At 42.7% G+C, this 25,539-nt stretch overlaps 1 protein-coding gene across 3 annotated transcripts; it reads left to right on the top strand.

Moving 5' to 3' along the window:
• Positions 1-6,580: 6,580 nt before the first annotated feature.
• VARS1 (valyl-tRNA synthetase 1) lies at positions 6,581-25,442 on the top strand. Of its 3 annotated transcripts, none has more exons than XM_074311425.1 (31): positions 6,583-6,765; positions 6,869-7,039; positions 7,598-8,026; positions 9,098-9,232; positions 9,426-9,564; positions 10,035-10,159; positions 10,250-10,334; positions 10,735-10,835; positions 11,059-11,186; positions 13,301-13,465; positions 13,760-13,841; positions 14,949-15,068; positions 15,216-15,324; positions 15,404-15,498; positions 15,922-16,012; positions 16,460-16,584; positions 16,788-16,891; positions 16,988-17,146; positions 17,336-17,426; positions 17,810-17,915; positions 18,008-18,078; positions 18,293-18,418; positions 19,826-19,930; positions 20,269-20,337; positions 21,467-21,545; positions 21,759-21,886; positions 22,237-22,392; positions 22,784-22,990; positions 23,120-23,231; positions 23,407-23,732; positions 25,290-25,442. In XM_074311425.1, the coding sequence occupies exons 3-31, from the start codon at positions 7,640-7,642 to the stop codon at positions 25,356-25,358; spliced, it is 3,795 nt and encodes a 1,264-aa protein (XP_074167526.1). In that variant the 5' UTR covers positions 6,583-6,765; positions 6,869-7,039; positions 7,598-7,639; the 3' UTR covers positions 25,359-25,442. The 3 variants fall into 3 exon arrangements, with proteins under 3 accessions (XP_074167528.1, XP_074167526.1, XP_074167527.1); XM_074311426.1 differs by having other exon boundaries at positions 6,874-7,039; XM_074311427.1 differs by lacking the exon at positions 6,869-7,039 and having other exon boundaries at positions 6,581-6,765.
• The last annotated feature ends 97 nt before the right edge of the window (positions 25,443-25,539 follow it).

Consider the following 25,539-nt stretch of genomic DNA (forward strand, 5'->3'; position numbering starts at 1 on the left):
ATTATCTATTTCCTTCTTCTACTTAGCTTTAGGTGGCTAGTAATTCAGTCATTCAAATCAAGAACTGGAAGGAATGTCAAATGTCAAAGATGGAATTTGAGCTGAAGTTCTGTGACAGTATGCACCACGTTTAACTTATATTGGATTGCTTGCCATCTTGGGGAGGAGGACAGGGGTGGGATGGGGGAGGGAGAAAGAAAAAAAATTTTGAAACGCAAGGTTTTACAAAGATGAAAGGTATGCATGTATTAAGAAAAATAAAATAAAATAGGAGTAAATAAAAGTACATGACTACATAGGAAAAGAAAAAAAAATTAGTGTGCTAAACATTGTACCACCATTTCCAGGGAACATGCTACAGTAGAAAGAGTATTTGGATTCAAATCCCATTGATTGAATTGATTTGTTATCTTGGGCAAACCATTCAACTCAAAATGAGAGGATTTAATTAGATTACTTCTCTGGTCCCTTTCTGCTCTTTGAGTGTGATCCTATTTTTATGGGCTTTACAAAAGTTAGAGCCTGACTAGCTTAGAAAGGCACAGTTATTTTGCTACTTACTGATTTATAGAGTTATGGATAGTCACAAGATTGCTGATTAGGCTACTCCCTAAGTTAAATCTTTGCATATTATCTCCTTGTATTGTTTCTAAACTGTAGTGTTCTCTTCTCTAAATTGTAATCCTTCTCTTGGAGCAGATCTCTTGAGGAGCTTCTGGAGGCAGCCTTAATTTCAGTTCAGTTCAATAATCCCAAATGCAGCCAGGAGTTAAAGTCCAGATCCTTTATTGTGTCCTTCAAAGTCCTGAATCTTTTCCTGGGCTGGGTTAGCTTTCTTAGAGGCCTATCTCTCTCCTTGGTTCCAAGAGCTTCCTCTGAATCTCTTCAGCAAGCTTCAGCCTCTCGTCCTCCCAATGTCTCCAGCCAGCACAAAGGTGGAAGTTGGAATGAATCTTGACTCTGAATCTCCTGAAGTCCTCCTTGACCCTGAGAGCTTCTTGCTTATATTCTGCCCACTGAGTACACACCAATCATTTCATCACTAGGAAACCATTATTTGTTGTAGGATTAAATCAATGCTAAATTAGATTTAATTATTGTCTCCTCAATTCCACTCAGTACCTTGTTTTAAGTTCTGACCCATAACATCTTATAAGATCAAATTAACCATGCTAAATTAGATAATTATTGTCTCTATCCATTCCAGTGAATTAGCACCTTGTAAGAATCCTAACACAAAAAATATAAATTGGGTCATCAATACTACATGTCAAGTCTTTTACTTTTCTTTGAACAACTATCAGATTCCCTATGGCGATTCTGAACCTTTTCTCAAGTCACTACACCACTCCTCCCTGTAGACAGAAAATGGTGACTTATTAATATATTTAACAGACAAAATTGAGATTTGTCTCAAGTGGCCTTTCCTTGGAATTTTTATGGTTTTGTTATAGTTTATTATTTTTATTTTAAATTCATCCCTTCGGTCAGGAGGCAAATGGGTATTAGTGATTTTTGGATTCTTGGTTTATCATTGCATTGATAGGAATTCTAAAATCTTCCAGTATAATTGATGTAATATGAAACGTAAAACTTTTTTTTTGAAGTTTGCTCCAAAGTGGCTCTGACTACTCCTTAGTCAGTTAACTTGTGGCCTCAGGAAATTCCTACTCTGGAAATACTCAGTCTGTCTGATTCTGAATAGATAACTTAGTTCTTTGCTGTGGGATGATCTGATAGTGACAATCAACTTTTGGAGACCACCCTCAATTCATTTGGAGATTATTTCCTAGCCTTGAGCTATTGATTTAACTAACATATCTATGATTGAAAGCTATATAATGATCTCCTTGGTTGTTTCTTTATTCTGTTTCTTTACTCAGTAATGGCATCAACATTGCTTTTAATAAACTTTGCCCCTAGACTAGGAGAGGGTCCAGGCCTGCAAATTCTTTTGAGATATCCACTTTGGCTGCATCATTTCATAAGTTTTATTTCTTCTGAAATTGTCTATTTCATCATATGGCTAGATTAACACTGTTTAGTATATGAGGGTAGTCCTTTAGTTTCTAATTTTTGACTACTATGAATATTTTTATACACATAGACCTTTTAACTTTTTGATTTCATTGGGGAATAAGCCAAATAATGGTTAGTACTGGGTCAAATGGTATGCTCAATTCCAAATTTTTCAGATTGGCTAGATGATTTTACTCCACCAACTGTGCTGATATAGCTGTTTTCCCTCTAGTCCTTCTAACATTTGTCATTACCTTTTTTTGTCATATTAGCCCAGTGGTCCTCAAACTTTTTAAATAGAGGGCCAGATTGTAGTAAAAACAAAAACTCACACTCTGTCTCCGTCCTCAGCCCATTTGCCATAACCCGGTGGGCTGCATAAACATTCTCAGCGGGCCACCATGTGGCCCGTGGGCTGAAGTTTGAGAACCCCTGTATTAGCTTGTAAAAAAAAAAAAATATATATATATATATATATATATATATATATATATATATATATATATATATATATATATATGAGATGTAATGCCAGAGAAACTGAGGCAAGATAGAGTTTTAAATGTTTTATTTGAAAGGGAGACATTTACTGGGACTAAATGGATCCATAGTTTGGTCCCAGGGCTGAATGAGACTGTAGTCTCCAAGAATCCAGCATCCAGCCAGCATCTAGCAGCCAATGTGAGTTCTCAATGACATATTTATACACAGCTAAACAAAGGCAAGGGGGTGTGTTGGGGGGAGCCACAATCTCTAAGCTGATTGGCAAAGCCCAGCACTGATATCAAATGTGCATAGCACTCATGCAGAAACAACATTTCCTTCCATGATTCTCATTAGTGGGCTGCTATTTCCTATATTATTTATAATTGGCTTGATTACAGCACTAAACATCTAAAAAAAATCTGGTGACAAGGGGAATTTGGGCATATTAACTAGAAATGATTCCACATGCACATTCTGTCCTAATAAAACTAATCTCTAATTGAAACAAATGATAAAGGAGAGAACACCATGGAAAGCATTGTCACTTTGGGAGAGAATCCAAAGGTCTAGGAAATAATGGTTTTACCAACTTAGACTCAGAAAAGATCAGTATGTCTAGGAACCAAAGGATGATTAAAGTATAACTAAGAATTGCCCTAAATGCCTATGTACACGGTTCCAAGTCAGGGAAATAGAGGAATCAAACAATCCATAGAATTGACAAAAAAGACATAAGTAAACTAACAAAATTCACTGACATTTAACCTTGTATAATATTTACCTTTTCATTATTAGCTTCGAGTAATGTAATCAATAATTAATACTTAACCATAAAAACCTTACTCAAATATTAAATGTCAAATATAACATAAAAAGGGCAATAAGTCAGACACGTCTGAAGACTATGTTGACCTAAAGAAAAGTATATGTCATGATATAGTATAAAAATAAAGCCTGAAGGAGCCTGAGAGAAATGGGAGCATCAGTTCCTCACTCAAACTACCCCATGACTCCTGTCTTCCTTTAACCCCGACCTTATTCCTCCTGTTTAGCTCCCTGGACTTCTGCAGGGGTGGAGTCCAAACTCTGGTGATCGGGAATCTCCAGGAATCTTAGTTCTGACAGGTTGCAGGGTAGGACCATAAATTCTAACAAACTGGGCGTTAAGAAAGTGCCTGACTAGACAGAAAGTCTAGATTACCCCTTTTTCAGTTTACACATTGACAATTTATAACTTTAGAGCAAATATCCCTGAGAGATACATCAGTCTTCAAAAACCAGAGTGGGGGGAGGGGTTTGCAACTAAGAGGATTGAGGCATAACAATTAGGCAAACTGAGGCAGAACTGAGGGAAACTGAATCACAACAATTAGAAGAGAACTGCAGCACAACATCTCTATTCTGTGAAGGAGGGATACCTCATACTTGGAGGTGAACTTGATAAGGCTTTCACCTTATCCCTCTTCTTCCACATACAGTGTCAATTTTAGATTTAACATGATGACAATAACTCCAAGTAACTTAGTTAAGAATTTCAGAATTTTCCTAATAGCTAAATAGTATTAGCTGTCATTTCTTCTAAATTTCTTGCAAAGATGGAAATGCTTAATTCCCTAAATTACATTTACAAAACATTTTAAACAGGGTTAACAAGGCTAAATAAACTTTCCACCTTATTTTAGTTCTATTTTTCTATCCCCAAGCTGTTTCAGCTTTGAAAATTCTCGGGGAGAGGATTAAGGGAGAAAAAAATGGATAACTTACCTTTTAGGGGAGGCCAGATTCTTCCCATACAGGGCCACCAAATGTTGAGGTTGGGAAGGGACCTCAAAATATTGGCGGTCACCGGTCAGACCGGTGTCATGAGGTGTCTCAAAAGAATCTGCAGGCTTGAACCCTTATCCAAGTCAAGAAGCAAAGTTTATTGTAATTGTAAGGCCAATCGAAGATGGCAAAATTCCAAATGAATTTAGCAAACACCAGAAAGAAGCACATTCATCTACTTCTCCATGTTACTGATATGCTAATTTTGTGGCCTAGGGATAAAACCCAGGAATGGTCCTAGAATTTGGTTATCATTGACTAACAGACAGTTATGTTTGTAGGACTATTCTAAGACCAGAAGACCTGAAATCATTGTTAGAACAATAGTCGCAGGATCACTAATACATCTTCCCTAAAGTCTAAGGGAAGAAATATTATTAATATATAATCCTAAACCAGAGGACTTTTGTAATCATTGTTAGAACAGAAGCACTCTAAGGCCAGGGGACCTTAAAATTAATGCTGTCTTCCCTAGAGGCTATTTTGTAGATCAATATTTTGTAGATCTATTGTTTGAACATAGTTGCTTATATATTGTCCCATGGCTTCTTGACAACAGGGACTTGGTCTTCCTTTGTGTCCCCAGCTCTTCAATAGGTGTTTGTAATCGATACATTTTAAATGTGGGCTATTTCAGTAGCCTAATTGCCATCTCTGTATCCACTTTCACTTCAATATGTCCCACCACACCGATGCCAAATTGATAATCCTAAAGTACCAGGCTAACTATATTTGAAGGGGTCAAGGTAGCAATTCCTAGTTTGAAATTCAAGGCACAAGGCACATGTGAAGAATTCACAATGGCGTTCCCTTTGCCAGAAGGTACCTTTATTTATGAGAAGAGGTTCTGGATGAAAGGAAGAGGTGAATTAGATACCAGGAGTAGTAATTACAAAATAGATTTGAGAAAGCAATAGAAAGAATATCATAGTTAACAAGGAAAGGGATTTTTAACAATTATGATGGAATAGACAAGTTCTCCAGTGGAATTCACAATCAACTAGGAGAAAGGAATAAGCCATGAGAAGGGAACACACTATAGCCTGGCAAGCTAAAATCATGGAGTTTAGCAGACTAACCCCAAAAGAGAGTAAGTAGGGGATTAAACTGTTGACTGTCAGGCTAACCCTTAAAGGGGTTAGTTCGATGTAACACGGAGAAAGACACCACTAGGTAAATGAAGGGTGAGTGGGAGTTAAGGGAAGGAGAAGAAAGAAGCCAGGAATTGGAACATGGCAGACCCATAGGCCAATTTATGGGGGAAGTTTAACCTCAGGAGTTTGGCAGCATAACTTGGTTTTCTGATTGGACACAGGAAAGTGGGATTTCCAAAGATGATCTCTTGGGGAGGGACTACAATGGAAACTTCATCCATACAAACCCCTCCCCCCCCCAAAGAACAACAGAGGCTGAGCAGGTCCCATCCTCATCAGGGCCCTTCCCACCCTGCCTCCAGCAGTGTTACAATACTATCTGGGCTTCAGGCTGGGCTTCAGGCTTTCTCTGCCAGCTCCACCTACTGACCTAGGACGTAAACATCTGGAGCAGAAGTTCAAGAAGCCAGTGTTCCCTGTCACTTTTAGGATAAAATACAAAACTCATTTAAAGCACTTAAAGCCCCTTGCAATCTGATGTCAGCCCCCTCTTGTCATGCTAATAACATGATGCTCCCCCCTCCACTGCATTTCAATCTGCCCTATTTGATGTCCATGAGACATTTTCTCCTCCGAGCACGCCATACTCCTGCGCTGGCTGTTCACTACCCTACCCCCAACCCTTTCCACCCCTTTCTCAAGTCTACCGCTTCAGATCTGGGCTCAAGCACTCTCGACTTCAAGAAACTGACACCCTGTTAGTGCTCCTCTCCCCACCCCATCACTGTGCACTTATTTTGCATATATCTTGGTTTAGTTTGCCAGCATCTCTTCCTATTCTCATTTTTATTAGTGTTGCTAAAGTATCTTTGCTTAATAAATGCTTCTTGATTGATTGCTTAATGATTCCTCCTACTTCGGGAAACCAAATGTGCTACCAGGAAACCGGGAAACAGATAGGTGGCTCAATGGTTAGAGCACCAACCCGGAAGTCAGGAAGACCTGAGTTCAAATGTGACTCAGACACTTAACAGTTGTTAGCTGCGTGACCCTGGGCAAGTCATTTAGCCCCAATTGCCTCAGGAAAAAAAAAAAGGAAATGGCACACACTGGGTCTGAGCCCTCAGGCTGTAAGGGGAGAAGTCACGCAGCTGTCACCCGAGCGGGGCGGGGTGGGTGCATTCCCAAGCACGATTGTTGAAAGCAAGCCCCACCCCTCCCGCTGGGAGGCCAGGGCAACTCTCCGAGCCGCCGCCGCATCCCCAGGACCCAAAGACCACCTCACTTTGCCACCAACCCTGACCCTCCAGACCTCCCCCACTCTCGGACCGCCCCATCGCGGGTAAGGCCCCTTTCCCGGAATCCAACGTTTTACAGCCACTCACCTCCCCCTCTCCCCCGGCCCTCGGCCCCGCCCCGCTAGGATCCCGATTTAACTTTTTCAGAGCAGGCTCCAGATCAAACAGCTATGAAACTTGGGGCCCTTCGAAGAACCCGGAAGTGCTGGTCTGTCACAAAGGCGGCGAGACACGTGGAGGAAGTCGCGGCTTCAGCCGGAGACTGTGTTCGCTAGTGGCCGGGGCGGACCCCGAGTGTCGCCGCCGCTCCGCTGCTGGGTACGATCCCGCCGTCCCCTGGCCAGCAGAAGTTTTGCCCCGGCTCAGTCTTCCTCATCATTCAGAGACGAAGCCGTGGTCCCTTCCGCGCTCCCATTTCCCGTCCCTTTTCCTTAGTGTCGCCAAACTGTCTTCCCTTCGCAGTGTAGACACTAAGAACCCTAACTCCCCGACGTGTCAGTAAGCGATCAGTGCCCCGCTCCCTCCCTCCCTCCCGCCTCCGAGCCCGGAGCGGAGGTCAGCTCTCACCCGGGCGCTCAGGGGCGCGGAGACGGGACTTAATCCTTCCCTCCCGCGCCCGAGTCTGCTCCGCAGCGGTGACCCGGAGAATGAGCGGGAAGGGAAGGCTCAGGCAGGGGCCTCAGCACTGCTGGCTAACCCTCGCGGCACTCCGTTCCAGAAGTTTTATCCCCGCACTCCCCCAGTCCCACTCGGCGGGTTCCACCCTTTCATTTCCCTAGGGCCCGAGAGCCTCGAGCCGTCCTGCCTTTAGTGCCGGCGCCTCCGCCCGCTTCTCCGAGAGCCTGTCCCTCTAAGTCGTTCTTTCTCTGCTTCCAGGTCTCTGCAAGTGTGGCGGAAGCTCCTGCCACGCCGGGGACTATGTCCATCCTGTACGTCTCTCCTCACCCTGACGCCTTCCCCAGCCTCCGCGCCCTGATTGCTGCTCGATATGGGGAATCAGGACCCGGCCCAGGGTGGGGAGGGCCTCCTCCCCGGGTTTGCCTCCAGCCGCCTCCTACCAGCGGAACTTCCATCCCCCCACCTCGTTTGCCAGTTCTGGAGCAGGGACCAGGGGGCTTAAGGGTGTGGGGTGCAGCTGCTGTTGCCCAGCTCCTGTGGCCTGCGGGAATGGGGGGTCCTGGAGGGAGCCGCGGAGCTACTCTTGTCCAGCAGTGGGTCAGCTATGCGGACGGAGAGCTTGTGCCTGCAGCCTGCGGAGCCACGCTGCCTGCTTTGGGGCTTCGGAACCCAAATCAGGATCCTCAGGTGATGGTGATGGTCAAGGGAAAGGGTGAAGTGGGAGGAAACCGGGAGAGGCTGCAGTGGGCCATGGGGGGGGGTGAGACAGAAAGAAAGGAGCGCTGGATTTGGAAGTGGAAGACTTAAAGGAGTCCCCAAACTGCCGCTTCTCATATGGGGCATCGTGGTTGGGGTAAGTATTCCAACTCTGCAGACAAGTAATCTTAGAGAATTGTTTTGAGGCCCAAAAGGTATTCGTACATACACACTTACCTATGTGTCTATGTATACACACACACACACACACACACACATTCATCATTGTGATTTAATTGGCACCACACATTCCTGGTTTGGGAATTCCATACACTAACGAGAATCAAGATTTCTGTAACTCAGCTACCATTACTGTGGCTCCAGAGCTTGATTAAAGAGAGACCGCATGAGAATGATTTGAAAGGGATGAGGATTGGGATTGGGAAAGATTGGGAAACCAGACCTGGGCGGCTAGGACTAAAAGCAGAGTTAGAAGTTTGGTTGTGTAGGCAGAAGAAACGTCTGAGCTCTGGAGAGCATTAAGAAGAAAATGGGGGTACTGAGACGAGAATGAATCCTAGGGAGGAGAAATAACTGACATTTATGTAGCATTTCGTTATTTAGAAACCATTTTTACATTATTTTAGTGGCTTCTCACAATATTTTATGAGTCAGGCAACTTAGTTATGACTAGTCCCATTTTATGTTGGCAAACAGATTTAAAGAGGTTCACAGCTCGCCTGTGCTCTTGAGTGGGCAGCTGCATGGTCAGTGGATAGAGTGTTTGGCCTGGAGTCAGGGAGACGTCTTCCTGAGATTTGAACAAAGCCAGCCTCAGACACTTACCAGTTGTGTGAACCTGGAAAGGAGATGGCAAACCACTCCAGGATCTCTGCCAAGAAACCCCAAATGGGTCATGAAGAGTCAAACATGGCTGCTAAATAAATGACTGATTGAACAGTGTCCTCCACATAACTCAAGTAGTATTTAAACCCAGATTTCTTTTAACTATAACTCCATGTCTGCCTTCCTTTTTACCCTCTGTTTGTTCCCTTTTCTCAGGCAGCCCTGGGAGCCCTGGGACGGGCTCTGGGCCCATTGGAGGAGAGGCTGAGGTTGCACACCTATTTGGCGGGAGAAGCCCCCACTTTGGCTGACCTGGCAGCTGTTACAGCCCTACTGCTGCCCTTCCGCTATGTGAGTTACCCTGGGATAGGCCAAGGAAATGGTGTGTTTGGGGAAGCCAGACCTAGGAGAGGGTGGAATGAGAGAGGTGAATGTTAGGGCAATGTGCAGACATAAAGGAGGGGAATTTCTGGACAGTTTGGCTGAATAGTGGGGTATACTGTATCTTGCCTTCATCTGGACCTCTGTATCTCCTCCTCCCTAGGTTCTAGACCCTCCTGCTCGCTGGGCTTGGGGTAACGTAAGCCGCTGGTTCATGACATGTGTCCAGCAACCAGAATTTCGTGCAGTGTTAGGGGATGTATCTCTGTGCCCAGGGGTACGGTCTCTCCCACAGCAACCTGGTAAGGATTGGAGATGAGTAAGCTGAATGGATCATAGATTTAAGAGTTAGAATTGGAGGTACACAGATTTAAGAGTTAGAAGGGACTTTAGAAGTAATCTAGTCCAACTTTCTAATTTTACAAAAAAAGGAAACTAAGGCTCCAAAAAACTTAAATGACTAACCCAGGTCCTCTGATTCTGAATTCCTGGTTCTTTCTTCTATATTATATAATATTCTCAAGAATTATTTTTCCTCCATCCTCTGTAGAGCACACTTCCTGTCTTTAGCTCATAATTGGGAGAGTTGTGGAGAAACAATGGAGAAAGAAATGTTCAGTTTTTCAGGGACAGTGATAGAGGAAGAGATGAAATAATTAAATGATGAGGAGGAAGTGATGAGCAAAATGGTACCAGGCTAAAATTTCCTGACTCTTATATGAAATAAGAAGCTACTTCTGCAAAGACTCTTAGAGTTGAACCTTTTTCCCAGGCTCTGAGGTTTCTGGGCCCCCCAAGACAGCAGCCCAGTTGAAAAAAGAAGCAAAAAAGCGGGAAAAGCTGGAGAAGTTTCAACAGAAGCAAAAGAACCAATTGCATCAGCCACCACCTGGAGAGGTGAGAGATTGGGAGAACAGAGAGGTATAGGGACTGGAGGTGGAAGTTCCCTAGAATAGGGTCTGAATTCATCTTCTCTTCCCCATACAGAAGAAGCCAAAAATTGAGAAGAAGGAGAAAAGGGACCCTGGGGTCATAACTTATGATATACCCACCCCACCAGGGGAGAAGAAAGGTATTGGAGAGGAGGAAGAGGAAGCCATACCAGCGTCTCTTCCTTCTCTTGACTCTTAAATCCATATTTTTCTGTTTTATATATGTTGTGTGAGGGGAGGAGAGGTAGTATATGATAATGGATAGAAAATTGGACTCATTCAGAAATACTTGATTTAAGCTCTTGACATATAATGGCTGTGTGATCCTGGACAAGTAACTACCAATTTTTGCTCTAGGCAACTCTCTTAAGAGAGAAATTGCAGAAAAGTTGCTGACTTACATTGCTAGTAGAAGTTTCCTTATCTATAAGTTCCCTAGGCCACTAAAATCAGAGGTTTGGTCCTTTTCCCCCTCCCATTCTTATCCTCCTCCTGCCCAGAATTTTTCACTGTAACTCAGTTGACCTTTTCCTCCTTCAGATGTTAGTGTGTCCATGCCTGACTCCTATAGTCCCCAGTATGTTGAAGCTGCTTGGTATTCATGGTGGGAGAGCCAAGGATTCTTCAAACCAGAGTATGGGGTAAGCATGTGGCTGAATACTCTTTCCCTTAAAAGACTCTGGGTAGGGGCAGCTAGGTGGCACAGTGGATAGAGCACCAGCCTTGAATTTAGGAGGACCCGAGTTCAAATCTGGAGTATCAGTGGCTTGGGTCTGAGAAGGGAGGGAATATTGACTAGGAGTGGCCAGAGCTACAGGAAACTGGAAAGTCTAAAAGCATCATGCTCCTTTACATTCCCTTTAGCGTGCCAGTGTGTCAGAGCCTAATCCTCGAGGTATCTTCATGATGTGCATCCCGCCTCCCAATGTGACAGGGTCCCTGCACCTTGGCCATGCCCTCACCAATGCCATCCAGGATTCACTGACCCGCTGGTGAGACCTTTCTCCTACTTCCTAAGATCCCTCTCTATGCTCCCTGAACCTCCACTTCTAGTCTCATGTTTTCATTGGCTTCCTCCCTCCCCCTTAACTTTCTATTCTTTTTTTTTTTAATAGTTTTTTATTTACAAGATATATATATATTACCCATGCATATATATATGCATGGGTAATTTTTCAGTATTGACCCTTGCAAAACTCTCTTTTTTCCCTTCCCCCCATCCTGTCCCCTAGATGGCAGGCAGACCTCTATACATGTTAAATATGTTAAAGTATATGTTAAATACAATATATGTTTACATATCCATAGTTATTTTGCTGCACAAGAAAAATCAGACTTAGACATAAGGTAAAAATAACCTGAGAAGGAAATCAAAAATGCAACCGGACTAAAACAGAGGGAGTGGAAATTCTATGTAGTGGTTCACACTCATTTCCCAGAGTTCTTTTGCTGGGTGTAGCTGGTTCTCTTCATTGTTGAACAGATGGAACTGATTTGGTTCATCTCATTGTTGAAGAGAGCCACATCCATCAGAACTGATCATCAAATAGTATTGTTGTTGAAGTATATAACGATCTCCTGATCCTGCTCATTTCACTCAGCATCAGTTCATGTAAGTCTCTCCAGGACTTTCTGAAATCATCCTGCTGGTCATTTCTTATAGAACAATAATATTCCATAACATTCATATACTACAACTTTTTTAGGCATTCTCCAATTGATGGGCATCCATTCAATTTCCAGTTTCTAGCCACTACAAAAAGGGCTGCGACAAACATTTTTGCACATATAAGTTCCTTTCCCTTCTTTAGTATTTTTTTTAAAGGGCTTATATCAAGCCCAGTAGTAGCACTGCTGGATCAAAGGGTATGCACAGTTTGATAACTTTTTGAATATAGTTCCAAATTGCTCTCTCTTAGAATGGTTGAATTCATTCACAATTTCACCAACAATACATCAGTGTCCCAGTTTTCCCACAGCCCCTCCAACATTCATCATTATTTGTTCCTGTCATCTTAGCCAATCTGACAGATGTGTAGTAGTAACTCAAAGTTGTCTTAATTTGCATTTCTCTGATCAATAGTGATTTGGAACACTCTTTCATATGAGTGGAAATAGTTTCAATTTCATCATCTGAAATTTGTCTGCTCATATCCTTTGACCATTTATCAATTGGAGAATGGCTTGATTTCTTATAAATTAGAGTCAGTTCTCTATATATTTTGGAAATGAGGCCTTTATCAGAACCTTGACTGTAAAAATGTTTTCCCAGTTTATTGCTTCCCTTATAATCTTGTCTGCATTACTTTTGTTTGTACAAAAGCTTTTTAGTTTGATATAATAAAAACTATATATTTTGTGATCAATAATGATCTCTAGTTCTTCTTTGGTCATAAATTCCTTCCTCCTCCACAAGTCTGAGAGGTAAACTATCCTGTGTTCTTCTAATTTATTTATAATCTCATTCTTTATGCCTAGATCATGAACCCATTTTGACCTTATCTTGGTGTACGGTGTTAAGTTTGGGTGAACCTAACCTATTCTACTGATCAACTAATCTATTTCTTAGCCAATACCAAATGGTTTTGGTGACTGCTACTTTATCATATAGTTTTAGATCTGATACAGCTAGGCCACCTTCATTTGATTTTTTTTTTTTTTTTTTTTTTTCATTAGTTCCCTTGAAAGTCTTGACCTTTTGTTCTTCCAGATGAATTTTCTAGGTTTAACTTTCTATTCTGGGTTTTTCTCCATTGTCCTTTTATTTCCCTCATAGGTTTAGCTTTTTTCCCCTTATTTCCCATTGTCTTCTTTGCCTACTGTTTTCTTTTCTTTCCTACCATGACTTAACTCTCATTTATTCATTTTGGAACAACCCTGGTTTTTTTGATGGATTCTTATCATTCTCTAGAGTTCCTTTTCTGACTTGTATTGATGCATTCTGACCCATTTACTTTCCTTTTTTTTTTCTGCTTGATCCACTGGCCTTCTATTTCTGAGCTGCTTTACCTTGTCAAATTTCCAAGTGGACTGTTGCCTCTTCTCTCAATGGGGCATACTGTTACTGAAAGATTCCACCCTCATCCCCTAACTTTAATCCTTCCAGGCACAGAATGAGAGGAGAGACAACCCTGTGGAACCCAGGCTGTGATCATGCTGGTATTGCCACACAGGTAGTTGTGGAAAAGAAACTGTGGAGGGAACATGGGCTAAGCCGCCACCAGCTTGGTCGAGAGGCCTTCCTACAAGAGGTCTGGAAATGGAAGAATGAGTAAGTTATATACAATACTTATCCTTTTTTCCTTTTCTTTGCCTGGATGGATTCAGACGGTCGTGGAGGACTATCTATTCTCTCCATGGAAGAACTTTGATAATTTAGGTCCTCCATCTTTCACAATAATAGGGGACTCAGTTGTCATTGGTTCCATGATGGGAAGGCATCCTATGAAGTAGGAGGGTGACAGAGTGGATGGGTCTCAGCAGTCAGAAGGGATATGAAGATTGGGGAGGAGGCGTAGGGAAGTGGTAACAAATCTTACTCCCAAAACTTTTTATTTATCTCCAGGAAGGGAGACCGGATTTACCATCAGCTAAAAAAGCTTGGTGGCTCCTTGGATTGGGATCGAGCTTGTTTCACCATGGATCCAGTGAGTATAGCAAGTGTCCCAGGGAATTGGGATTAGGAATTTAGAATTCACTAGATATGGTGACCCAGCAGCATCACTTATGGACCAGTAAATACTTAATGAACTACTTTCTGTGCATACACTGTGAGCTAAGTGGAATGGGAGAAAAATCAGAGGCATCTTTGCTTTCAAGGGACTTATAAGGATCTTCTAAGGGGAAGTGTGGTTGCCACCATACTTGGAACACATAGTCATGTTATATTCTCCAGTGACCCCAGATAGTAGGTAAAGATAAAGATTCTTTCATTAGCCACAGGTAGCATTTATTAGATACAATCTCTTGTGCCTTTTTTCATAGGGTTTCTTGAAGGAACCCCATAAGAGCTATAGAAACAGTTAGGAGACAGTAAAGTATCAAGTTATGTAAATATATATACTTTTTTTTTCCTTGTTTCCTTGAAAATTACAGCAAATCTAAACTCTTTTACCTGGTTTTCAGGGCCCATCTTTGTCTTTCATTACTCCTAGAATCATAGGATTTAGAATTGGAAGGGAATTCAAAAATCATAAATCAGGTCCAACTGCTGCTTCATTTGATAGATGAGGAAATTGAGATCCAGAAAGATTACAGGATTTAGAGCTGGAAGGGATCTTAGAGGCCATCTGTCAAACCCTCTTATTTAATAAATGAAGAAATTGAGGCTCAGGGAGATTAAGTGAAACTTGTCCATTGGCCAAAAGTTGGGCAGAGATGGGAATCCACCCAGATCTTATGGTTTCAAGTCCCAGAGACTTTTTCCAAAATACTCTTCTCAGCTCTTGTCAGGCTGGGCTCCTCAATGTTTTCAAGACAGACCAAGTATATTGTCTAGGCCATTACCAACAGAATCAATGCTACTATAGGAAACACAGTCCTCTCTCACTATGATAAATCTTGTATCCCTAAAGATTGGTTCATGGGAGTAGAGAAGACTTTTCTAACCTGGGCATGTGGTAGGAGTGACCAAGCCTTCATCAGGGTTTACCTTTTTTCTTCCACTTCAGATCCTATTCCACCTCAGATTCTATTCTAGCAAATAAGGATAGTTATTCTAATTAATCCTTGTCCCCTCTTCCATCCCTTTCCAGAAACTCTCAGCGGCTGTAACAGAAGCTTTTGTTCGCCTCCATAATGATGGGGTCATTTACCGTAGTACCCGCCTTGTCAACTGGTCCTGTAGTCTCAACTCTGCCATTTCTGACATTGAGGTGTGTGATGTACCTAGGAAGATTTCTGATCTCCCCAGGCTAGTTTCCTGCCACCCCTCCATTGCTCTAATTAATCTTCACAGTTCATTTCCTGTTCCAGAAAACTTCTTTTCTAATTGTTCCATTCTTTCCCTGATTTTTTCACAGGTGGATAAGAAGGAACTGTCGGGGCGAACCTTGCTTTCTGTCCCAGGCTATCAGGAGAAGGTGGAATTTGGGGTCATTGTTTCTTTTGCCTACAAGATACAGGATTCAGGTAGGATCTGGGGATAACTGGGGCTCCCTATTCCAGGATCAAAGGCACGCGCTAAGTCTTCCTTCCTCCCTTTCCCCAGAGAGCAATGAGGAGGTGGTGGTAGCAACTACTCGTATTGAGACCATGTTGGGAGATGTAGCTGTGGCTGTGCATCCTAATGACCCTAGATACCAGGTAAAGGCAATCCACCCACTCACAAGTCTTACTTATGTACAATCTTTGTATAAGATAGGCCCCCCATGCTTTCCAAAAGCAGCTGTGTAAATCTGTCCCCAAAAGAGGACTGTGCCAGATTGTATCCCTACCTGGAGCTGTGTATTAATGCTCAGTGAACCCAAGACAGAGCTAGAGGGGTATTTTCCCTAGACATGGAAATGGTTGAGAATATTGAAGAAAATTATAGATCCATTCTTAAGAATGAAGTTCTTTTAGGGGTTGAAGGACAGTCCCAGACCAAAAATTACATCAGGGATAACCTCTGTGTTCTCTTATCCCTTGTCTTTAGACTCCCTCTGCTCATGTCCTGGGCTGGAGGAATCTCATGTCTAAATCTGGATAGTAGTACTTACCTTTCTGTCCTGCTCCCTCTGTCCCCAGCACCTTCAGGGAAAGAGTGTTATACACCCATTCCTTGTTCGAAGCCTTCCTATCATCTTTGATGAATTTGTGGATATGGAGTTTGGCACTGGTGAGTTTGGGGAGAGGTAGGAAGGAATAGACTTTTTAACCCAGCCATCTTCAGGGATAAGGATGATAAAAGAACTTCTTCATTTTGGGGGGGGATTCAGAGATTCTTCCCCTCACTGTTTCTCTGGAGCAGGGTAGAGGGAACCTTTTTTCTTCCAAGGGTCATTTGGATATTTATAACATCATTCACAGACCATACAAAATTATCAATTTTTAGAGTTCAAGCAGTTTTGTATATAGCTTTCGGCTCATCACTGCATGCCAGAGGGTTCCCCAACCCTGCTCTAGAAGGTAGAAAAAGATTTACTTTTGGGAGGAACATTTGCTGTATCTGAACAGCAGCCCAATGAATATGGATAGCTGCAGTTCTTTTGGGATTAGGAACCTCTGATCTATGATTAACTTGTGCTTTGACCTTTGTGCCGTTGTTCTCCCTTCATGCTACTAGGTGCTGTAAAAATTACACCAGCCCATGATCAGAATGACTATGAGGTTGGGCAAAGACACAAGCTAGAAGCAGTGAGCATCATAGACCACCAAGGCAACCTTATCAATGTTCCACCTCCCTTTCTGGTGAGAAGGGTTAAAAGATGGCATAGCTAGGAGGGTAATATTAATTCTGACAGACATAGAGGAGGAGAGAAGAGAGAAGCCTCATAAGTGTGGAATGGGCTAGATATATAGGGGAAGGGAAGAAGGAGTTGTTGGAGCCCTGTATGCTGTGAAGGGAGTGGATACTTCTAGAACTCTCCAACTCTGACATTTCCACCTTGTAGGGCCTTCCTCGGTTTGAAGCCAGGAAAGCAGTGTTGGCAGCCCTAAAAGACAAGGGACTATTCCGGGAAGTGAAGGACAATCCAATGGTGGTACCTTTGTGCAAGTAAGAGCAAATCTTTCAGCTAGAGGTAGGTCAGACCTCTGTGGGGAAAAAAAAAAATCTCACTTTTCTTGTGTTTTTTATTTCTCTGCTTTGCAGCCGTTCCAAGGATGTAGTTGAACCCCTCCTTAAGCCCCAGTGGTATGTGAGGTGTGGTGAGATGGCTCAGGCAGCCAGTGCAGCAGTGACTCGGGGTGACCTTAAGATATTGCCTGAGATTCATCAAAAAATATGGCATAATTGGATGGACAACATCAGGTATGTGTCAGAGGAGGGCTGACAAGGCTAAAAATAACAAAATCCAGTAGGAGGTTGTAACAGAAAGTTCTTTTGTTATGGCAGAGGGGAAGTGGGAAGGATTTAGTCAGGAGTGGAGGATGATATCCTTCTAGTCTTTTGCCTCCTCTCTTAATGCCATACTCTTTCCCATCCTATCTTCCTCCCCAGAGACTGGTGCATCTCCCGGCAGTTATGGTGGGGTCACCGAATCCCTGCCTACTTTGTCACTGTCAACGACCCTAAAGTGCCCCCTGGGGAGGTGAGAGAACTAGATCTTGGCATCACTGCCAAGGAGTAGGAGAAGGGAGGGAAGGATACTGGGAGCAAGGAAAGTCAGAGACTAAAGAAGTACATTTTGACATCTGCCCAGAGAACAGCCTTCTGTAGTCTGGTGTTAAGGGTAAGATTAGGTAAAGGAGAGAGAGGTTGAAGATAGGACTAACAAGGTTAACAGAGATCCCTTTGGGAGAAGAATTAAGGGCATAATAGACTGAATTGAGGAAAATTGGAACATGGGGGAGAGGGAGTGGATAGAAGATGGGAATCTATACCTCTTGCAAAAGAACGGGATGAAAAACATCATCCAAGGAAAGTCAGGTGCCAAGGGTGTCAAAGTAACATGTCTTCTCACTCTGGGGACAGGATCCTGATGGTCGGTATTGGGTGAGTGGCCGAAGCGAAGAGGAGGCAAGGGAGAAGGCAGCAAAGAAGTTTGGAGTGTCCCCAGACAAGATTAGTCTCTCACAGGGTAAAAGAGGATTGAGGAGCCTGGGGGGACAATGTGATAAGGCTGGACCCCTTATTCCAGCTTGACTGACATTTAATTATTCCTTTTTTCAGATGAAGATGTTTTAGACACATGGTTTTCCTCTGGTATTTTTCCTTTTTCCATCTTTGGATGGCCCAACCAGGTATAGAGGTTGGGGTCTGATATTTGGGTTCTCTTGTAGGATTTGTAGGGAAAGATATTAACTTGGGTGGAATACTTGGGTAACAGGTTAGGGGTGAGAATGGAAGGGTAGATACTGGTTATGAGGGAAATAGCTTGGGAAACTGAATATCTGAATATCATGGACTTTTGCACCTCAGAAACCTAGGTCCCTTTATGTTCTATCTTCCCTTCAGACAGAGGACTTAAGTATATTTTATCCAGGGACCTTATTGGAGACAGGACATGACATTTTATTCTTCTGGGTAGCCCGCATGGTGATGCTGGGTCTGAAGCTAACAGGAAAACTGCCCTTCAAAGAGGTAGGAACAGCAGCCCTTTCTTATGTAAATGAGACTTGACACTGGACCCCCCCCCCCAAAAAAAAAAAAAAAACACACACACACAAAAAACAACTCTGCAGAGCACTGGAGGTGTCATCTTTATCCTGAGTAGCTGCCCCGTCCAAAAAAAATATCATTCCACAAAAGATACCTTCAAAATCTGTGACCCAAGCTAAAACATTGTTGGTGGAATTGTGAATGGATCCAACCATTCTGGAGAGCAATTTGGAACTATGCCCAAAGAATTATCCAACTGTGCATACCCTTTGATCTAGCAGTGTTTCCGCTGGGCTTATAGATTTTAAAGAGATTTTAAAGAACGGAAAAGGACCCACATGTGCCAAAATGTTTGTGGCAGCCCTTATTGTAATGGCAAGAAACTGGAAACTAAGTGGATGCCCATCAATTGGAGAATAGCTATAGAATGCTATAGAATATGATTATTCTGTAAGAAACGATCAGCAGGATGATTTCAGAGAGGCTTGGATAGGCCTACATGAATTGATACTAAGTCAAATGAGTAGAACCAGGAGATCAATATTCAATGATCAATTCTGATGGACCTGGCTCTCTTCAACAATCAAAGGATTCAAACCAGTTCTAATGATCTTGTGATAAAGAGAGCCATCTACACTTAGAGATAGGGCTGTGGGAACTAAGTGTAGGTCACAACATAGCATTTTCACTCTTTTTGTTATTATTTGCTTGCATTTTATTTTATTTCTTTTTTTTTTGGATTTGATTTTTCTTGTGTGGCAAGATAATTGTATAAATATGTATGTATATATTGGATTTAACATATATTTCTACCATGTTTAACATATATTGGATTATTTACCATCTAGAGGAGGGAGAAGGGGAAGGGGAGAGAAAATTGGAACACAAAGTTTTGCAAGGGTTAATGTTGAAAAATTATCAGTGTATATGTTTTGAAAATGAAAAGCTTTAATGATAATAATAAAAAAATTGTGACCTAGAAAGCTCTCCAATTCTGGGACATGTGCTTTTAGGGCCTCCATTGGGACACTCCACCTTCCTGCAAAAGGATGCTTGAGTAATAAATGAACTCATGGGCCATCTGAAACCTTTGGATAATTAAGCTGAATTGCATGATAGAGAATTGAAATGTTGGTCTATGCTTTGTTTCTGCCAAACTGCTTTCCAGTTTTCTAAGCAATTTTTGCCAACTTAAAGAAAACTTATCTGCCATTATAGGAAGAAAGGAAACAACCTTTTATTAAGCATATGTTGTGTGCTATCAAATATTGTGGGGTAGAGGACTCCTTCAGTGTTTCTCTTGTTTGGAACTAGTAGGAATAGGAAGAAAGAAGAGACCTACATGACCCTTTACCCCCTTTCCTCATCCTCCCTGTACTGTATCCACAGGTTTATCTCCATGCCCTTGTCAGAGATGCCCATGGCCGGAAAATGAGCAAATCACTTGGTAATGTCATTGACCCCCTGGATGTCATCAGTGGACTCTCCCTGCAGGTAAGGCTAGATATCCAGGACCTGGACATTGGTGTGGAGGGGATTTAGGGGGATCTAGCAAAAGATTTCTTAACCTAGGGTCTGTAACTTGTGTATATGTATATTTTGATAACCATATTCTAATATAATTTTGTTTCCTGGTAGTTCTGCATATTTCATTTTATGCATTTAAAATCACTATTCTGAGAAGGGGTTCATAGGTCTCACCAGACTGCCAGAGGGGTCCATGATTAAAAAAAAAAAAAAAAACTAGGAAAGAAAGATTAAGAACCCTTCTTCTATGGAATCCTGAACCTTCTGTATTAGGTTTCTTCAACCATTTCCTCATCTTTACTCAGGGACTGCATGATCAGCTACTGAACAGCAACCTTGACCCCAGTGAAATGGAGAAAGCCAAGGAAGGGCAGGTATGGGATGTTAAAAGTTGGGGAGAAGATGTGGCTTTTGAAGAAGTGGGGGGAACCTGTAGAATCTTCTACAGGGATGTGGGAGCTCAGGGAAGCTCTCCTTGAAGTGGGGAAGGAGCTGAAGAGCTGAAAGAGAGAAAAGGGAGGAAAACTCTGTATTATGGAGTAATAGCTTTGGAATCAGAAGGACATACTAATCACCCAGCCTTAGTACCTGGAAAAGGTGAAGGGAATGAGAAAGCAATTCCTGTCCTTTACTTTTAGTCATGTTCCCAGTGTCCATGGCCCCTTTTTTGAAATCTGGATCTTGTAGCTAAAAGAAACTGACAATTCCAAACTCCATGAATTTATTTATTGCATGTGACCATGAGCACAAGTCATATAACCTCTCTAAACTTCAGTTTCCCCCTGAAAAAATGAAGGAAATACATTAAATGGCTTCTTATCAACCACTTAATCAACATGCATTTATTAATTGCCTATTGTGTGCTTGGGCAGCTGAGTGGCACAATGGATAGCATAAAGAACTGGAGTCATCTTCATGAATTCTAATCCAGCCTCAGATATTTACTAGCTCTGTGACCTTGGTCAAATCACTTTACCCTGTTTGCCTCAGTTGCATAATGAGTTGAAGAAAATGGCGAATTAGAACAAAGATAGTCTAGTATCTTTACCAAGAAAACGCCAAATAGGGTCATGAAGAATTGGACCCAATTAAACGAATGACCAACAACTATTGTGTGCTGGTCGGACATTAACATTTTTGTAATAAGCTTTAGAATGCTCCTTAGGAGCTTATAAGTGTAGAGAGAACAAATACAAATCAATACCAAGGAGTGAAAAGCAAAGGCATTTTGAGAGAAGAAATAAGAAAGGGCTTCATGTAGAAGGTGCTGCTTAAACTGAGTCTTGAATAAATGTTTTGGTAAGGAGGTGAGGGAGGGACAAGAGGAGGAGCCAAAGCAGAGGCTGGGAGATTGGAGGGTCCTATGTGAGGACCAAAGAAGGCTGGTTTTACTTCCCACTCTGAATATATGATGTCTTTAAGATTAAAGAAGAGAGAAAGGAGAGCTGTTTGTAAGGGGCTTCTAAGAATCTATTATCTGACATATTTTATCTCTCTATGTAGAAGGTAGATTTCCCCAATGGAATCCCTGAATGTGGTACAGATGCTCTCAGATTTGGACTTTGTGCTTATACTTCTCAGGGTATGACCTCATCACTTCCCATTGACCTTCCCTGCTCTCCCATGTTATGCCTAAAGTCTGTCCTTGGCCCTTCTCCCCCATCCCACTTCCTCCTCCCCCATGTACCCTCCCTCAATCCTACATGGGGTCTGCTGCTAGCCCTGGGGCCTTGGTGGATGGGGTAATGGAAGTAGGACTCCTGATCCTCCTGCTCACTCCTCACTATCTCTCTAGGCCGGGACATTAACCTGGATGTGAACCGAATCCTTGGGTATCGACATTTCTGTAATAAGCTCTGGAATGCCACCAAGTTTGCCCTTAGGGCATTGGGAGATGGATTTGTACCCTCACCTACTCCCCAAGTGAGGAGCCTTAGGGGCTGATGGGGGGAAGGTGGTACTCTCAAACTTTCCTCAAATATAGCTGAATAGGCCCCAGGTCATTCTTGGGTGTGATTGGGTTTCAGAAGATAAGAAAAAAGTTCAGCCTACTTATGAACTAATCTTTCAGCTCACCTTAAACCTACTTAAATCAATTCTTTGATATTCTACAAGTCTATATGGATCCTTTCCCCAAACTGGGTGTAGTTTTCCATAGGCCAGACTCAAATAGTTTGAGTGGTCTCAATTACTCATTCCCAATCCCTGAGAATGGCTTTCTTTTTGCTCACACCAAACACTATCCCCACACTACCTACTGTCATCCTGTGTAGGCCAGCAATCAGGAGAGCTTGGCTGACCGTTGGATTAGGAGCCGTCTGAGTGAAGCTGTTGCACTGAGCGACCAGGGTTTCCATGCCTATGATTTCCCTACTGTCACCACTGCCCAGTATAGCTTTTGGCTCTATGACCTCTGCAATGTCTACCTGGTAAGGATAAGAATGGGTTCTAGGCTGCACCTTGGTTGGGAGAGGGTAGATGTATTATCTCTCAGAGAACCATATCTCAGGAGTTATCTATCTCTAGTACCCAGGCCTACAAAAATGAAAAAAAAGTGAGGGTTTTGCAGAACAATGCATAAAGCCATTTGGGATCCCAGGGGAAGGAATATAATGACTCACCCTCACTAAGACATCTCCATTGCATCTTGAGACTTGTTTGGGAGCTCAGAGTTCTACAGAGGGGATGCAAAATAAGCTAGTGTCAGAATACTTGGAAGTTTCTCATGTAATAAGAGAAATGGGAAAAAACTGGGAAATTTCATCAAGTAATACCTCAGATCCCTTTCAAATCTATGATTTGTCTGATTTTGTTCCCCAGGAGTGCTTGAAACCTGTGTTGTCTGGGACAGACCAAGCTGCAGCAGATACCGCCCGGCAGACTCTCTATACTTGCCTGGATGTGGGCCTAAGACTACTCTCACCCTTCATGCCTTTTGTGACTGAGGAACTGTATCAACGATTGCCACGGCGGGGGCCCCAGATGCCACCCAGTCTTTGCATTACCCCTTACCCAGAGCCTGCTGAGGTTTGAATTGATAACAGATCTCCTGAGAAATGGGGATTGGGGTGAGGGGCATAAGGGAACCTGATACAAAGAGGATTGAAGGCTTATTCTCTGTTTTTTTGCCTTTGAACACTTTTTGCCTTGTTACAGTTCTCCTGGAAGGATCCTGAGGCCGAGGCTGCTTTTGAGCTTGCACTTAGTATTACCCGGGCTGTGCGTTCTCTCCGAGCTGATTATAACCTCACCCGAAGCCAGCCTGAATGTGAGGGACCCAGCATGTTTTCTTTTCCCTCTATCATATCCAGGGTCCCCGGCATTTATCCCATCTGTGCTCCCTTCCACTTAAAACCATCTAGCCCTTTCAAGCATCTTCACCTTCCTCACCCACCCGATGTCCAAGTGTCTGGCCTCACTTCTCCCTCTTTCTTCTACCACAGGTTTCCTGGAAGTGGTGGATGAGGCAACAGGAGTACAGGCTTCTACAGTGTCAGGCTATGTGCAGGCTCTCTCCAACACCGGAGCTGTGACTATTCTGCTCCCTGGGTCTCCTGCTCCACAGGGTTGTGCTGTGGGCCTGGCCTCTGACCGATGCTCTGTCCACCTGCAGCTTCAGGGGCTGGTGGATCCTTCCCGAGAGCTGGCAAAACTCCGGGCCAAACAAGGGGAAGCTGAGCGTCAGGCCCAGAAGCTTCGGGAGCGTCGGGCTGTTCCTGATTATACCACCAAGGTTCCTTCCCAAGTCCAGGAGTCTGAGGAAGCTAAGGTGTGTGGGTCTTTAAGGGTGGCATATTCCCACCCTACATTAATCCCTACTTCAAGTTCCAAGACCAGTTCCTTCCTGATACCTTCTTAGTCAAAGGCCCTAGGCACTGGCTATCTGCTACTTCCTGGCTACCAATAAGGTTTTTGCACCCAAGTTTCTTCCTTCCCATAATAAAAGAGAATGTCATTCCAAGTTTTTTCCCCTAAGGAATTCTTATTTCCAGTAACTGTAAGAAAACTTATATGAATGCTAGAGCACTAGGTCCTTCTCTTCCTGTCTTGATTCTTCCATGAACATCTCATGTACATATGAAAACATCACATCTGGAAAATGATGGTGATGAGAAAACAGGTTTAGGGAAGGGGAATTATTTTAATAGTAGCAACTCACATATTTCTACAACTCATACTTTGAAATTAGTGGCAATATCATCATCCCAATTTTATGAATGAGGAACCTGAAATCTTAGCACCCACCCCAAGGTCATTAGCAAGTTAGTGGGGAAGCCAGCATAAATTTTGTATTTTCGTAAGAGTCCATGCTAACTCTTTTACAAAAGGGAACTGATATTGGGATATGAAGAAGTAGGCAGGTATTAATTGTAGGTTCTTAGGATGTTGTGCTGCTCCATTTCCCAAGATGGATGTAGTCTTGATCAATCAGACAAAATAAGTAAACCTTGGATTTTCTCAAAAATTTTCTCAAATGAATTTCTCAAAATTCTACTTGCACTCTTGGTGCTGAAGAGAAAGATACCTTCGCTTCTCTTACATGCTCTTTAGAAGCTGATAATTTAGTTTGGGGGGGAAATTACAGCAGTATTGAATGTAAGAAGAAAAAATGGCTGTCCTTACTTGTGGTACTAAAGGGAAATACTTATCTCTAGCTTCCTATGAGAAAATTCCATTTGTTCTCAGAGAGAATCTCTAGGCTTCGCTGACTCATGTGCTTTCCTTTAGATATATTAGGGTAAAGGAATGCTATGCTTCTGTACAGATTGTCCTCCTTCCATTTGAATTTCTTCTGGTGTCCCTGGTCCTCCCCAAGGTTCACAACCAACTTATGATGCTATTGAAAAGGGGATGGTCTGCTTGGAACTCCTACTTCAAAGATGCATGCACCCTTATGGATAGTGAGGAGATAGGACATTTGGTACAATACTTCAGACATCACATGGGAAAATGGGCTTCCAAACTCATAAAGTTTTATAATTAAATATGCAGTCTGAGTACATTATCTCTGGGTGCTCAGAAGAGGGGAAAGGGGAAGTGAAGAGAGCATTGTAAGTTAGGGTAGTAGGTGAGGTTACAGAGAAATTGGGATTGATGTTAAAATTCAGAAGCTGGGCATGAAATTGATAATACATAAATGAGCAGAACATGGTTTGGTTCCTTGTCCTCATTTCTGTTGGTTTCTATTTTCCTTTTAGTTCTTCCCTAGAGTTTCTTTTCTCTGATCCCTTTCTGGGTTCTTGGGTTTGCCTGCATTTTAGAAGCAGAGGGAATCTCTTTTGAACCTTGCTGTTCTCACCCATTTTTATGTCCTTCCTCTCCTCAGCTCCAACAGACAGAGGCAGAGCTGAAGAAGGTAGATGAAGCTATTGCCCTGTTTGAGAAGATGCTGTGAGATCTGGAAACAGCTCCCCAGCACTCTGACCTCCCATTATTGGGTGGGAGGTGGCGCTGCAACAATAAAATATTTTGGCACAAACTAATTTCTTTGTGTAATGAGGATGGGTTCCTATGAAAGAACCAATCAGATAACCTAATTCCTTAGAGAGGGAGGGGTACTGTTTAAGATTGAAAGT

The sequence above is a fragment of the Sminthopsis crassicaudata genome, chromosome 4 (assembly GCF_048593235.1).
Source record: "Sminthopsis crassicaudata isolate SCR6 chromosome 4, ASM4859323v1, whole genome shotgun sequence".
Lineage (NCBI taxonomy): Eukaryota > Metazoa > Chordata > Mammalia > Dasyuromorphia > Dasyuridae > Sminthopsis > Sminthopsis crassicaudata.

Coding starts and splice junctions, on each gene's coding strand:
- VARS1 (XM_074311427.1), top strand. CDS start 7,640: ATGTCCATCCTGTACGTCTCTCCTCACCCTGACGCCTTCCCCAGCCTC. Junction 16,013..16,459: donor GGATATGGAGTTTGGCACTG/GTGAGTTTGGGG, acceptor TCATGCTACTAG/GTGCTGTAAAAATTACACCA. Junction 23,232..23,406: donor CACCCGAAGCCAGCCTGAAT/GTGAGGGACCCA, acceptor CTTCTACCACAG/GTTTCCTGGAAGTGGTGGAT.